Below are 16,638 nucleotides of genomic sequence, written 5' to 3'. Positions count from 1 at the left end.
TAATGAGAATTGACTAAGGGCCACACACTGATTTTGTTCATTTACGTATAAAAATTTATTTTATTCTTATAATCTGTGAGACATTTAATACCATCTCAAACTCAGACATGAATAAACTGAGGTATGAAGGTATTAAATAACTTGCTCGAGGTCACACTGCTAATGTGAAATATGAGAGAGATATTGTCCTGGAAGTTGGAGAAAATGTAAAAAATGACAAGAACATTAGGATCTCTGAGTAAAGCAGTTCTTTTATTTATTTATTTATTTTTTATTTCAGCATATTATGGGGGTACAAATGTTTAGGTTACATACACATCTGACAGGATGTGTAGCTTGAGAATATTTTCTCCCATTCTGTAGATTGTTTCCTCTTGTGGTAGTTTCTTTGGCTGTGCAGAAGCTTTTTAATTTGATCGGGTCCCATTTATTTATTTTTGCTGTTTCTGTGATTGCCTTTGGGATCTTCTTCATAAATTCTTTGCCTAGGCCAATGTCTATAAGAGTTTTTCCAATATTTTCTTTTAGAATTCTTATAGTTTCACACCTTAGGTTTAAGTCTGTTATCCATCATGAGTTGATTTTTGTGAGAGGTGAGAGGTGTGGATCCTGTTTCAGTCTTCTACATGTGGCTATTCAGTTTTCCCAGAACCATTTAGTGAATAAGGATTCTTTTCCCCAGTGTATGTTTTTGTCTGCTTGGTCAAAGATTAGATGGCTATATGACTTCAGACTATACTACAAGGCTATAGTAAGTAAAACAGCATGGTACTGGCACAAGAACACAGACATAGAACAATGTAACAGAATTGAGAACCCAAGAGTAAAGCAGTTCTTGCTTTGAAAAATCACTATGTCAATAACGCATGACATGACTTCAAAATTGTAAGTATAATTATTCTCAAATACAAAATATACATAAAAATATCTCCTTCTCAGGGTCTATGGGAGTATATAATATAAAATTGCATAAAAAGTGCTAAGACAGGTCCTAGAAATTACAAATTGTTATTACAATTTAGCTATTTTTTTCTGTACCAATTTGTAACAAAAAAGTATATCTCTGCTCTCTTAAAAGAAAAAAATAGTATCTCATTTGCAATATTTCACATTTTATTGAGTAATAACATACCATTTTGATTTTGACTCCATGTATTTATTAAAATAAAGAGATGTTATGAAAGTGAGATTCATTTGTTCTGTTTATTCCATATAATTATGTGCACATAACTTTTTAACAAATTTTATTCCCCATCTTTTGACTTTACATTTCATTTCTGTTGTTTTTTAACTTAATATTTGAGGCTTGCAGTGAGCACAGTTGTGAAGATGTTTCCCCAAAGAAGAATCTGACACTGTGTAATGCAGAAGTAAAATGCCAAGGGCATGGGGTATGTAACTGTTACTCTCTTTTTAAGTGTAAGTGTTTTAATCCATGTCAATGACATTTTCCATAATAATAAAGTTCACAATTATTTGTTGTGGAAATTTCTTTTGGAAAATTTCTATTAAATGAGAGTAGATTTCATTATTTATACATATACATTATTTATGTTTACAATCAGATTGTTAGGGTTTCCATGAGCAAATAACTATGAACTTCGTACAAATATGCAATATGAAACATAATCTATTATTATAATGTTAGATTAAGATTATGAAATTTTGGAAATGAGTTTATTAAGGATTATACATATGCATTTATACATACATATTATTTATAATGTTACTTATAAATTTATAAACACTCACACACTATTAAACACATTGCTTTTAATCTAATATTTTTATGGGATCAAAGTTTTCTATACATTTGGATCTGTTTCATCCTTCAGTGGCATCAATTTATGTTCCTGTACAGATCATCCATACAATATTTGAAATGTCATTTATTGTATGGCCTTTCAAATGATGTTAAATTTTAACTATTGTGACTAGTAGTAAAGTAGACATTGTTATAAATTCACCTTTGCACGGTTATCTGATTTCTTAAAATAATTAGCAACGTAATCTGATTGGAACAAATATTTGCACCATTTGAATTTTCATAAGTATTATATTGGCTTCAAGAAATATTGTGCCATTTTTTTCTCCCATCAATCATGTACAAAAATGTGCATTTCCTTACATTCTAGCCAGACGAGTTTATTAGTCTTTTTACTCTCTTCTAACATGCTAAATCCATTAGTAATTTGGATTTATTTGATAATTAATGACATAGTTTCTAAGTATGTATGGTTATATTTTTCATTTGCATTTCTATTTGTCTATCTATTATAAATTTATTTACTAGGTTATAGAAATTTTGTCAACTTTGTAAATTTTTCCCAGCATGCTTTTTGCTTTAACTTTGTGGCCAGTGTCTTTTGCCATTCTGATAATTCATATTTTATGTAGTAATTTATATAAAAAGTGACATGTCTCTTTGTCTTCAAACAATATTTTCTCCCAATATGTCCTGTTATTTGCAATATATTTTTTATTTCTTTTCTTTATTATTTACTTTTAATGTACTTTCTTATTCAATTTATGTATGAACTTATTTCTGAATTTTCTACTTGGCCCTTTCCTATCCATTCACCAGATCACAACTATACACATTTTTCTCACCTTCCACATACATTTTACTATGTGTATCTCATTAAGCAAACTTCTGCCTTTTGGCTTTTTTCCCATTTCTCATAAAAGTTTGACTTTTATCGCAGCTATACTTTTAAATCTAGCACAATTCATACTAAATTATCATTCTATAGTTTAGCTTCATAATCTCTGTGCCTTCTGGCAAAAGGCATTTGAGTTGAATCAAGAATGTTATTTACCTTTATTTAGAAATACAAGGGACAAATAAGACAATGTCTCTATGATATTTAAAAATATATTACATGGACATTTATTGTGTTACTTTTTATTTTAAAAATTATTTCCATATTAAATTTAAAACTCCTTATACTGTTATAATATTTTAATAATTTACATTGACTAACTAAAAACAAGGCATTGAATTTTTATGTTGTAGATAAAATTTTCTTATTCCATTTTGTTTTGGTTTTAGATTTGCAACGATCTCCATAATTGTCATTGTGATGTTGGATATTCTCCCCCAACTTGCGACCCATCACCAGGATCACCAGGAGGAAGCAGCGATGATGGGTTTTGGCTTATAAGAGAAGGTAAGTCTTTAGATCAATGTGTTCCAATAAAGCTCTCTGCCTTCATAGAGATGGACTACATCCCCCCTGTCCTACATAGTTATTGATGTGTGGATAGTGCAATGAAAGAATTGAAATTTCAACTTTATTTTACTTTATTTAATTTAAATTTAAATAGCCATTGTGGCTGGTGACTACCATACTTCCAGCCAAAATTGTGTGTACACTTTTAATTCTAATCAAGAAGTGAAAAATTTAAAGCCTCCTCCCTTAATTTTAACCATGGTTTCCAGAATATTTCTTTTTATACATCACAGTTTTGTACATAGACATAGTTAACTTATAGAAAAGGTGATAGTTTTACTATGTAGTCTGTATATGGCAAGGACATTGACATTGCCTATTGTGATGTACTATATAGTTCACAGCCAAATGGAATCTCTAAATTTAACTGTAATATCAAAAGGGAAAAATAATTAAATCTTCCACACCCACAGCATATTAGTAGTATGTTGAATTAAACATTTTAAAATATATTTGGTGAAAAGTCATGAACAAATATAAAATATTTGCTTTTTCTAAACATAATTTTTACAGTTAGAATTATGTATCTGAATAAATACTTGAGGTATGGGTTTGTGTGTCAAATACACTGAGGTGACAATTATATTTCTAATTAACTAGATGTATGGATAAATTAATACAGCAGCTTGAGACAAGGGAGCTAAAGACTTGAATGTTAAGAACAATATATGTTTCAGGTTGTTGGAATATGTTTTCTTGCTCCCACAATTTAGAATTTTGGGTATTTTAATAGTAGGTGTTACTGAAGAAAGTAAAGTTTCAGTTAGTTTAAGCTGAAACAAATATATACATACATAAATTTAAAGAAGGATAATTTAACCTTCACTCATTTGGGCAGTGTCCAATTTTAAGCTATTCTACATAAGTCTGTGATGATATTCATGTAGAAGATTCTGTGTGAAAGTAAAATTTTACTTCTCTGGTATATCTGCCCAAGAGTCAAATTGCTGGGACATATTGCAAGGTATATATAGTTTTAAAAACAAAGGGTCAAAAACTATTTTCAAGGTGGCTATACTGTTTGGTGTTCCCAACAATAATATCTGAATAACCGACTTTTTTGCACACTCACCAACTTATGATGGTAACACTATTTTTAAATTTAGCCATTCTATTAGCTCTCTATTAATATCTCATTGTAGTTTTAATTTGCACTTCACCAGGGATGATGATTTTGAATATCTTTAATGTGATTATTTGGCTATATATTCTATTCAGTGAAAGTGTCATTTAAATGGACAGTTTTGAGACATTTTATATATTATTGATACATGTGTGTTGTGGGATTTGCATATATTTTGTCCAAGTCTGTAGTTGTTTTTTTTTTTCCTCAAAACAAAATTTCTCTCTTTTTTTTTATTTCAGCATATTATGGGGGTACAAAATTTAGGTTATGTATATTGCCGATGCCCCCCCCCTCGAGTCAGAGCTTCAAGCATGCCCATTCCCCAGACAGTGTGCATCACACTCATTATGTAGGTATACACCCATCCCCTCCCCTCCCCACATCTGTCCAACACCCAATTAGTGTTATTCCCAAACTTAGGTGATGATCAGGGAAACCAATTTGCTGGTGAGTACATGTGGTGCTTATTTTTCCATTCTTGGGATACTTCACTTAGTAGAATGGGTTCCAACTCTATCCAGGAGAACAAAAGATATTCTATACCACCATTATTTCTTATAGCTGAGTAATACTCCATGGTATACATATACCACATTTTACTAATCCACTCATATACTGATGGGCATTTGGGTTATTTCCACATCTTTGTGATGGTGAATTGTGCTGCTATAAACATTCGGGTGCAGATGTCTTTTTTATAGAATGTCTTTTGTTCTTTTGGGTGGATTCCCAATAATGGGATTGCTGGATCAAACGGTAGGTCTACTTGGATCTGTTTAAGGTATCTCTGTATTGCTTTCCAAATTAGAGGTTGCACTAGTTTGCAGTCCCACCAGCACTGTATGGGTGTTCCTGTCTCTCTGCATCCATGCCAACATGTACTGTTTGGGGACTTTTTGATAAAGGCCATTCTCACTGGAGATAAGTGATATATCACTGTGGTTTTGATTTGCATTTCCCGGATGATTAGAGATGTTGAGCATTTTTTCATGTTTGTTGGCCATTCTTCTATCTTCTTTTGAAAAATTTCTATTCATGTCCTTTGCCCACTTTTTCATAGGGTTGTTTGATTTTTTCTTGCTGATTTTCCTGAATTCTAAATAGATTCTTCTTATCAGTCCTTTACCAGATGTGTAGCATGCGAAAATTTTTTCCCATTCTGTAAATTGTCTGCTCCTGTGACAGTTTCTTTGGCTGTGCAGAGCCTTTTAATTTGATCAGGTCCCATTTATTTATTTTTGTTGTTGCTGTGATTGCCTTTGGGGTCTTATTCATAAATTCTTTGCCTAGGCCAATGTCTATCAGAGTCTTTCCCACATTTTCTTCTGGATCCAATAGTTTCACACCTAAGGTTTTAGTCTGTTATCCACCGTGATGTGATTTTTGTGAGAGATGAAAGGTGTGGGTCCTGTTTCAGTCTTCTACATGTGGCTATCCAGTTTTCCCAGCACCATTTATTAAATAAGGATTCTTTTCCCCAGAGTATGATTTTGCCTGCTTTGTCAAAGATTAGATGGCTATATGAGGATGGTTTTATATTTGGATTTTCTGTTCTGTTCCACTGGTCTGCGTCCCTGAACTTGTGCCAATACCCTGCAGTTTTAATAACCACAGCCTTGTAGTATAGTTTGAAGTCTGACAAATTAATACCTCCCATTTTGTTCTTATTGCCTAAAATTGCTTTTGCTAAACGGGATCTTCTCTGGTTCCATACAAAGCGTAAAATTATTTTTTCTATATCTGTGAAAAATGATGTTGGTAATTTAATAGGGATTGCATTGAATCTGTAGATCACTTTGGGTAGTACAGACATTTTAACAATGTTGATTCTTCTGATCTACGAGCATGGTGTCATTTTCCACGTGTTTACATGCTCTGTGATTTCCTTCCTCAGTGTTTCATAGTTCTCCCTGTAGAGGTCCTTTACTTCCTAGTTAAATATATTCCTAGGTATTTATTTTCTTTGTTGCTGTTGTGAAGGGTATTGAGTCCTTAATTTGGTTCTCCGTTTGACTATTATTGGCATATATGAATGCCTCTGTGTGTATTGATTTTGTATCCTGAGACTTTACTGAATTAATTGATCAATTCCAGGAGTCTCTTGGTTGAATCCTTGGGGTTTTCTAGATATAATATCATATCATCAGCAAAGAGTGAGAGTTTGATCTCTTCTGTCCCTATTTGGACACCCTTGATTCTGCTCTCTTGCCTGATAGCTCTTGCAAGGACTTCCAATACTATGTTGAAAAGCAATAGGGACAGTGGGCAACCTTGTCTGGTTCCAGTTATAAGTGGGAATGCTTTCAGTTTTTCCCCATTCAGTATGATGTTGGCTGTGGATTTGTCACATATGGCTTGTATCATTTTTAGATAGGCCCTGTCTATGCCTATTTTGTTAAGCGTTCTTATCATCAAAGGGTGTGAATTTTGTCAAATGCTTTTTCTGCATCTATTGGGAGGATCATATGATCTTTGTTTTTGCTTCTATTTATGTGGTGAATTACATTTATAGATTTGCATATGTTGAACTATCCCTGCATCTCTGGGATGAAGCCCACTTGATCATGATGGATTATTTTCTTGATAAGCACCTGGATTTGATTTGCTAGAATTTTATTGAGAATTTTTGCATCTATATTCATAAGGAACATTGGTCTGTAGTATTCTTTTTTTGTTGCATCCTTTCCTGGGTTTGGTATCAAAATTATGTTGGCTTCATAAAATTTTTTTGGGGGAATTCTGTCCTTCTTGATGTTGGAGAATAATTTCTGTAGGATTGGCATCAGTTCTTCTTTGTAGGTGTGGTAAAATTTGGTTATGAAGCCATCTGGTCCAGAACATTTCTTTTTGGGAAGGTTTTTTATTGCTGTTTTGATTTCAGTTCTTGATATTGGTCTATTCAGGAATTCTGTTTCTTCCTGGTTGAGCCTAGAGAGGCTGTGTGTTTCTAAAAATTTGTCCATTTCCTCCACATTTTCCAGTTTGTGTGCATAAAGGTTTTATTTATTTAATTTCAAATTATTACAGGAGTACAAATGTTTCTGGTTCTGTGTATCAATTTTGTTATGCTTGAGTCAGGGTTGTAAGTATTCTCATCACCCAGATAATGTTCATTGTACCTGTTAGGTAGGTTTTTGCCCATCCCCTCTAACTGCCTTTCCCTTGCTTGATTTCCACTGAGTTTTCCTTCCCTCTGTGTATGTATGTGCTCATCCATTAGTTTCAATTTACTAGAAAGTGCAGGTAGTGTTTGTTTTACTATTCATTAGATACTTTCCTTAGGATAATGGTCTCCAGTTCTATCCAAATTGTTGCAAAAGGCCTTAATCCATGTTTCTTCATTGCCACCTAGTATTCCATGGTATACACATACCAGATTTTGTTGATCCATGCATGAATTGAGCGGCATCTTTGTTGAATCCATACCTTTACTATTCTGAATTATCCTGCAATAAACATTTACATGCATGAGAAAAGGACTTTGTTTCCTTTGGCTTAATACCCAGTAGTGAGATCGCTGAATCATATGGTAGGTCTACTTTCAGTTCTTTGATGAATCTCCACACCATTTTCCATAGAAGTTATACTAATTTTCAATTCCACCAACAGTGTATAAGCCTTTCTTTCTCTGTGCATCCATGCCAGCATCTATTGTTTTTGGACTTTTTTAATAAAAACCATTCTTCCTGCGGTAAGGTGATATTTCATTATAATTTTGACTTGCATTTCCCTGATGATTAGTGACTTTGAGCATTTTTGTAATATGTTTATTGGCCATTTGTCTAACTTCTCTTGAAAAGCTTCTGTTCATGTCTTTTGCCCATTTTTTAATGAGGTTGTTTGATTTTTTCCTTGCTGATTTGCTTGAATTCTTTGTAAATTCTGTTTATTAGTCCTTTATTGGAGGTATAGCTTGTGAATATTTTCTCTCATTATGCAGGTTGTCTATTTGCTCTGTTAGTTATTTCTTTGGCCGTGCAGCAGCTTTTTAGTTTAATCAAATCCCATTTATTTACTTTTGTTGTCACTGTGATTGCCATTTGGGCTCTTTTTTTATAGATTCATTGCCTAGGCCAATATCTAGAAGAAGACTTTTTCCTACATTTTCCTCTAGAATTTTTATGGTTTCATGCCTTACATGTAAGTCCTTTATCCATGTTGAATTAAATTTTATGTATGGTGAGAGATAGGAGTCCTGTTTTATTCTTCTGCATGTGGCTACCTGATTTTCCCAGCACCATTTATTGAATAAGTCTTCTTTTCCCCAGGTATATTATTGTCTTCTTTGTCAAAGATCAGTTGGCTGTAGGTAGATCGTTTTATATCTGGGTTCTCAGTTCTTTTCCATTGGTCTATGTCTCTATTTTTGTGACAGTACCATGCTGTTCAGGTTACTATAGCCTTGTAGTAGAGCTTAAAGTTTGGAAAGATGATGCCTCCAGATTTTTTCCTTTTGCTTAAGGTTGCTTTGGCTATTTGGGGTCTTTTCAGGTTCCAAACAAAGGTAGAATTATTTTTTCTAGATCTGTGAAAAATGGTGTTGGTATTTTGATGGGGATTGCATTGAATATGTAAATCACTTTGGATGGTATGGACATTTTAACAATGTTGTTTCTACTGATTCATGAACATGATATGTTATTCCATCTGTTTGTGTCATCTGAAATTTTGTTCAGTGTTTCATAGTTCTCTTTTTGGAGATCTTTCACCTCCTTGGTTAAATATATTCCTAGGTTATTTATTTTCTTTGTAGCTATTGTGAATGGCATTGAGTCTTTGCTTTGACTCTCAGCTTGACTGTTATTGGTATACAGAAATGCTATTGATTTCTGTACATTGATTTTGTAACTGAGGCACTGCTGAATTTATTTATCAATTCCATGAGTCTCTTGGAGGAGTCTTTGTGGTTTTCTGGATATAAGATCATGTTGTCAGCAAAAAGCCATAGTTTGACCTTCTCTTTCCCTATCTAGGTACTCTTTATTTCTTTTTCTTGCCTGATTGCTCTGGCTAGAACTTTCAGCACCTTGTTGAATCAAGGTGGTGACAGTGGGCACCCTTGTCTTGTTCCAGTTCTTAGTGGGAATGCTTTGAAATTTTCCCATTCAGTATGGTGTTGGTTGTGGGATTGTAATATATGACTTTTATAATTTCGGGGTATGTTCCTTCTATGCCTAGTTTTCTGAAGGGTTTTATCATGAAACAGTGCTGATTTTGAGAAATCATTTTTCTACACCTATTGAGATAATCATCTTTTCTTTGTTTTCCCTTCTTTTTATGTGGTGAATCACGTTTATTGATTTATGTATGTTGAAGCATCCTTGTATCACTGTGATGAAGCCCATTAGGTCATGGTGGATTTTTTTTATGTGCTTTTGAATTCAGTTTGCCAGTATTTTATTGAGGAATTTAGAATGTACTGGCCTGTTGTTTTCTTTTTTTGTGGTGTCCTTTCCTTGTTTTGGTATCAAGATGATACTGGTTTATAGACCGATTTGGGGAGCATTCCCTCCTTCTCAATGTTATGCAATAATTTCTGCAGTATGTGTACCTGCTGTTTTTTGGATGTCTGGTGAAATTTGGCTATGAATCCATCTGATCCGGGGCTTTTCTTTATTGGAAGATTTTTTATTACTGCTTCAGTCTCACTGCTTGATATTAATCTGTTCAGGAATTCTCTTTGTTCCTTATTGTCTTGGGAGATTGTGTGTTTCCAGGAATTTATCCATTTCCTCTATTTTTTCCAGTTTATATATGTAGAGATTTTCATAATATTTATAGATGATATTTTCTTTTTCTGTGGTATCAGTTGTAATCTTTTATTTTTAATTTCTGATTGAGCTTATTTGTGCCCTTTCTTTTCTATTCCTGGTTAATCTAGCAAGAGGTTGATCCATTTGTTTATATTTTCAAAGAACCAACTTTTTGTTTCATTGACAGTTTGTATTGTTTTTTTGTTTTCTATTTTTTTTTTTTTTTAGTTCTGTTCTGACCTTAGTTATTTATTTTCTTCTGCTGGCTTTCAGTTGGCTTTGCTCTTACTTTTCTAGTTCCTTGAAATATGTCATTAGATTGTTAAAATGTGATCTTTCTGTCTTTTTGATATAGGCCTTTAAGGCTATGAATTTTCCTCTTAGGACTGCTTTTACTGAATTCTACAGTTTTGATAGCTTCTGTCCCCTTTGTTGTTCAGTTAGAGGAATCTTTTGATTTCTATATTAATTTCATTATTACTGCAATAATCATCCAGCAGCAGGTTGTTTAATGTCAATGACTTTGTGTAGAATTGAATGTTTCTCTTTTAGTTGATTTCTGGTTTTATTCTACTATGGTCTGAGAAGATACATGGTATCATTTCTATTTTCTTGAATCTGCTGAGAGATGTTTTTTGGCCTAATATACAGTCAATCTTGGAGAATGTTCCATATTCTGATGAGAACAATGTATATTCAGCTGTTTTGGGATAAAATATTCTGTGTCTGTTAGGCCTGTTTCTTCTAGAGTAAAGTTTAAGTCCAGTGTTTCTTTATTTATTTTCTGCTTGGATAATCTGTCCAGTTCTGTCAGTGGAGTGTTGAAGTCCCCAGCAATTACAATGCTGCTGTGTTATTGTTTAATATGAACTCTGAGTTTCATCTTTTGGGTCGTTTTACACTGGTGGGTGTCTATTTTCCTGAACCATATATAATGCAGTTTTCAATGTTTCCTGCAGGGCAGGTCTGATCTTGACAAATTCCCTTAGTGTTTGCTTGTCTGGAAAAGTCTATTTCTCCATCATACATCAAACTTAGTTTTGCAGCATACAAAATTCTAGGCTGGAAGTCGCTCTGTTTAAGAAGACTGAATATGGGTTCCCAATCCCTTTAGGATTGTAAGGTCTCTCTTCAGAATTCTGAAGTTAGCTCAGTGGGTTTTCCTGTGTAAGTAAATTTATGTTTTTGCCTCTCATCTGGAGCAGCTGTTGCTTCTTATTTTTGGATTTTGTTTTGTTTAGATGGGGTTTCTCTTTCCCCCATCACTTGTGAGGGCATTACTGTAGCATATGATGGGTAAGAATCTTTGGCTTTGCTTGTGCGTGCTTTGATGGTGGTCTAGGTTCTGGGTAGATGCCTTCACTATAGATATCCTTAGTGTGATGGATTTTTCAGTCACTAGTTGTTTGAAGGCTGTAGCACTGGTGAGCTATGTGTGTGGGCATATTGCCTGTCTCTGTTTGGTGAGGGAGGAAGGAGGTCTTTGCCATATTTTCTCTTTCCCCCATGTGTGGTATTCTCAACAATGTGAATTGTCTTGGCACACCCAGTTTAATTTCTGAGACAGTAGGTGTTTCCTGTCAGTAAGAATGAACCACACTATGTATGATTGCACGACCAAATGCTGTAAAGTGTATGAAAATTGACCTCTCTGCAAGTAGATGGTGCTTGCCAGAAGGAACAAACTGCCATGTTGTTTTTAGGACCTGTGACCAACTCTAGCCTCAGGTCTGCAGTGATGGGATGTAACACTGAGGGTGCTGGCAGCCTGGTGCTTTGTCCTCAAGAATATCCCAGTTCACTGGCAGCAGCAGCCGTTGAGCTTATGAGGGTAGAAACTCTCTCTAGTAGCTCAGGAGCCTATTGACTGCCCGAGATGTGAGGGAAAGAGAAAAAAACCATTCCACCTACCCTTTTCACTGGACTCCAAGCCTCTAAGGGCATTGACCTCTGCTGATATCTTGCTCCTTCTTATTCTGCTCTGCAATTTCTTCCAGTGGAATCTCTTGTAGGCTCTGGCACTTTTCTCTCAGAATTACACCTGATCTATGTTTGTTCATTTGTTTATTTTTTCTTTTTCAAAATAAAAAACTTTTCCTTCTTTCTGAGACCATCTGGCAGCTGGTGTCTCTGGGCTGCTATCTTTGGTAGCCTCCAATTTTTATTTTGATAAAATCTACTATTTTACTTTCTAAATCATGCTTATAATGTCAAGTATATGAACTCTTTGTCAGTCATAGGACCTGACAATGGTATGCTGTAATACTTCTAAAAAGTGTAATTTTAGGCTTCATCATTAAGCCCATGATGCATTTCAAGTTAACTTTTATAAAGGATGAGAGCTTTTAATTCAAAGTTAAATTTTTCAGGTACTTTAGCTCCATTTTTTGAAAAAGCTATCACTCATCTATTGAATTGTTTTCTGGCTTCTGTCAGAAATTAATTGACAATATTTTTGTTGTTGTTTTATTTGGTTCTTTGTTCTATTTCATTGATCTGTGTGTCACTCCCTATACCCATACCACATTCCTTTGATTATTGTAGCTTTATGGTAATCTTTAACATTGAAGAAAATTGATTTCTGCCACTTTCTTCTTCTTTTATCAATATTGTGTGGCTATTCGCTTGACTATATTTATTAAAAAATCTTGCTGTTATTTATATAGATCAATTTAGGAAGAATTTGTATTGCATCATCCACTGTATGAACACAGTATTTCTCTGCATTTATTTGAGTCTGCTTTGATTTCTTTCATCAGACTCTTGTAATTCTCACCATATACTGTGTATGTACTGTTACTTAATTATTTGTATTTTCTTTAGAGCAATTGTAAATGATATTGTGGCTTTTTATATGTTTTGGTCACCATTTATTCATTTTTAATTATAGGTATGCAGTTGGGTTTTTTCCCATGTCTTTCTATATTGGGCAATATAATTGAATTCATTTTTAGTTCTGAGAATTTTTGGAAGTTCTTTGGGATTTCTCTGTAGGCAATTGCAATCATGTCATCTTCAAATACTGATCATTTTCTTTCTTCCTTTCCAATATCTATGCCTTTTATATTTTATTTTATTTTATGTTTTAAATAAAAATAAAAAGTTCTATTGTTCTTGGTAGGACCTCTGGGCTTATGATGAGTACGAGTTGGGGGAGTTAACATCTCACCTTGCTATTGATTTTAGGGAGAAAGAATTCAGTTATTCACCATTAAGTATCATGTTAGCTGTAAGGATTTTGTAGATAGTCATTATGAGTTTGAGAAAATTTTATTTAATACCTAGTTTCTAAAATAATTTGTTATTAATATTGTTAATTTTGCAAATGCTTTTTGGTGTTGATTGATTATATGTTTTTGCCTCTTAGTCTGTTAATATGTTCAATTACACTGATTTTTGAATTTTGAGCTAATCTTGAGTATCTAGAATAAATTTTCCTTGATTATGATTTATTATGTTTATACTTTAATAAATTTGATATTTTGTTGAGGATTTTTGTGTTTGTATTTTTGAGAAATATCACCTGCCTCATTGTCCCTCTGTCTCTGTCTCTTTTTCTTCCCTGTACTGTCTTTATCCAGTTTTGTCATCAAGTAAAACTAGTATTATAAAATGAGTTCCTCTTCTATATTCCTTGTCTATATTCCATAAGCGATTGCTTAAAATTGGCATTATTTCTTCTTTAAATGTTTGATAGCTATTTCCAGTGAATTCCTGTGGGCCTGGAGATTTCCTTTTGGAGGAGCTTTTAAAATACAGATTTATTTTCTTAATTAGCATGTAGACATTCATATTACTAATTTCATCTTAAGTGAGTTAAAGTAGTTTATACTTTTCAAGGAATTCACCCAACAAATTGTTTTCCACTTCTATCAATTACTGAGAGAGTAGTTTTAAAAATCTCCAATCGTAAATATGTATTTATTTATTTTTCCATTTTAGTATGCTGGTATGTATTTCATTCCATTCTGATTATTTGCTAATTGTCACATATATAGTTCAGATTTGTTTCTGGTGAATTGTTGCTTTTATAATTTCTGTAATGTATTTCTTTTGTTTTTGTCTTGAAGTTTACTTTGTCTGAAATTAACCCTCAATAGTTATCTCTAACTTGTATGCCCAAAAATCCTTTTTCTATTTTAAAAATCATATTTTATGTAAATTTAGGAAGTAGGAATAAAAAATAGTGAAAATAATCTTCATTAAAAATTTTAATATAGACTTAAACATGGAAAACACAATTTTTTAAATCTATATTTTTACTAGGCTTTTAAGGATATGTAACTAAAATGCCCCATGTGTTTTGATTCAACTCTCTGCTGTTAAATGTGAATCTGGAACATATCTTTCTTATAATTACCAGATGTATTTGAAATCAATCTTTAATAGGTTAGGAATGACCATTATTTATCATTCTCTTTTTTTTGCATTTATATCTTCAAAGCACAATTTTGATGGTAACAATTTTCCTGATGTTATCTTCTTTGTACTATAAGTAAAATATTTTAATAAACACCAACTAAGGTAATCTTAATTTTTTACTCCTACTGTGTTTAAATCCTTTCAATATACTTTGCATATATATTTAACTTCAGTATTTTTCTACTTGTGAACCATATCAAATAAATGTTCATGTCCAAATGTTGTAGAAGATGAAAGGATGTTATCCTCAGTCTTTTTTATAATACAGGAAGTCTCAGGTGCTTGTAACAAAATATTGCTTGCTGAAGTCCTTCCTATTATGTGACTAACTGGATGAGAATTCCATATATCCAGTTTGTCTTTTGAAATAGGTCATTGACTTTTGACTTGGAAAAAATAAGGATATCATCTAAACTCTTGTAGTCTGACATTTCATTTACACGATCAATGGTAATATTATTCGTAGACTACATGCTTTTATTCCCCCCCAAATTCATATATTGTAATCTATTTGTAATGTGATGGTATTTGGTAGTGGCATTTTTGGAAGGTGATTAGGTCATGAAGGTAGAGCCCTCATAAATAGGATTAGTGTTTTAATGAAAGAGATTTCGAAGATGGTGGAGTGGAGGTGACCTCCTGGATATGTGCTCCCGGAGAGGAAGGCATAGATCTCGACCTGTCACAACACTAGAGGATTGCTCCCCCGCAGCTGCAACCGCGGTGTGAACCCACGGAGAATCACCATGGGACACAGAGAACAAGAAAAAACAGAGGCGAGTGGGAAATCAGACCGAGATAATTTGGAGAGTGCGGGATGGAAAATAGACAGCGGAGTGCGGGACGGTTGTACCCACCTCACCAACGAGTGAGGCGGGTTCAGCCCCACAGCAAAGCGGCTTGTTCTCCCCACTGACATCCACACCCGCTCAATCAGGCATCTGACTGAAGTTGGTGCAGAACCACCGCGGGAGACGTGGAGCTCCGAGGACAGGTGACATAAGCGGGAAGGAGCTTAGACTCTGGGGAGTTTCTGCGGCGACATAACACTTAAAGGAACAGGTGCAGAGCTGTGCCGAGGCGAGGGACCGTGATCGTGAAATATTAAAGCGGGTTTTTTTTTCTCTTTTTCTTTTTCGGCGGCCCCCCGGCCGGGGAGCTGCTGTGGGCTCTGGCGCCGGCCGAGCTCTGAACATTCTCCCCCAGCGCCGGCCACCGGCAGGTGCGGTCACCATCTGGGGACCACAGTGTAGCCACTGCAGATCCATAGGGGGCTGCGGGGTTCCCCGCGCAGCTCCCTTTTACAGTCCGTGACCCCACACCAAGAGCTGTGGCTCTGTGTGAACTCTGTGGACAGGAAACATCAGCGGGGAAGAGCTAAAACTCTTGGTCACGGAATAACAGGGTTTTTTTTTCTTGTTTTTTTTCTCTTTTTCTTTTTCCTTTTATTTTTATTCATATTGATTTTTGAAAATATTATTATTATTTTTATTATTATTAGTGTGTTTTTTTGTTTTTTTTTGTTTGTTTTTTGTTTTTTGTTTCTCTTTTTCTATTTCTTTTTATTTGTATTTTTATTTTTATTCTTTTTATTTATTTTATTTATTTTTATTTTTTTTTCTCCTTCTTTCTTTTTCTTTTCTCCTTTTTGGTGGCCCTCAAGCCCAGGAGCTACTGTATACTCCTGAGCTCTCCAGGCCCCCAGCTCTGGTTCCTACTGGACTCTGCACATTGCCCCCCAGTGCCCATGATCTGCGGGTGGGCAGCCGCCATTGTGGGGTCCAAGGCCTAGCTGCTGCAGAGCCATAGGGTGCCAGGCAGCTCCCCAGGGGCCTCCATCCCCTGGTCCATGGACACTCTCCAGGTCCCCTTCACAGGTGTGAACACTGAGGGCTTCCCCAGACGCAAGAGTGTGGAGCCTGGACCTTGGAGACATTGGGACAGGGTAGACTTTTGCCCATGGGAGCTGCAGCAACTGAGGCACTGAGCGAGTGAGGGCACTGCCTCGTCCCCCTAGCCAGTGTCTTTCCTGCAGAATGAGACAGAATCCACACATCTAGAGAAAGAACCAAAAGACAGGGGGAAAAAAAAAAGAGAGAGAGAG

At 34.7% G+C, this 16,638-nt stretch overlaps 1 protein-coding gene across 1 annotated transcript in view; it reads left to right on the top strand.

Moving 5' to 3' along the window:
• Positions 1 to 16,638, top strand: part of LOC123626427 (A disintegrin and metallopeptidase domain 3-like) — a 121,204-nt gene that overhangs the window by 92,770 nt on the left and 11,796 nt on the right. The window contains exon 17 of the mRNA XM_045535374.1: positions 3,053 to 3,170. Coding sequence (XP_045391330.1) covers positions 3,053 to 3,170 — 118 coding nt within the window. The remainder of the gene's footprint in view (positions 1 to 3,052; positions 3,171 to 16,638) is intronic.

Source organism: Lemur catta, chromosome 22 (assembly GCF_020740605.2).
Source record: "Lemur catta isolate mLemCat1 chromosome 22, mLemCat1.pri, whole genome shotgun sequence".
NCBI classification, from domain to species: domain Eukaryota; kingdom Metazoa; phylum Chordata; class Mammalia; order Primates; family Lemuridae; genus Lemur; species Lemur catta.
The sequence above is the reverse complement of the archived record's forward strand: the minus strand, read 5'-3'. Positions and strand labels throughout refer to the sequence as shown.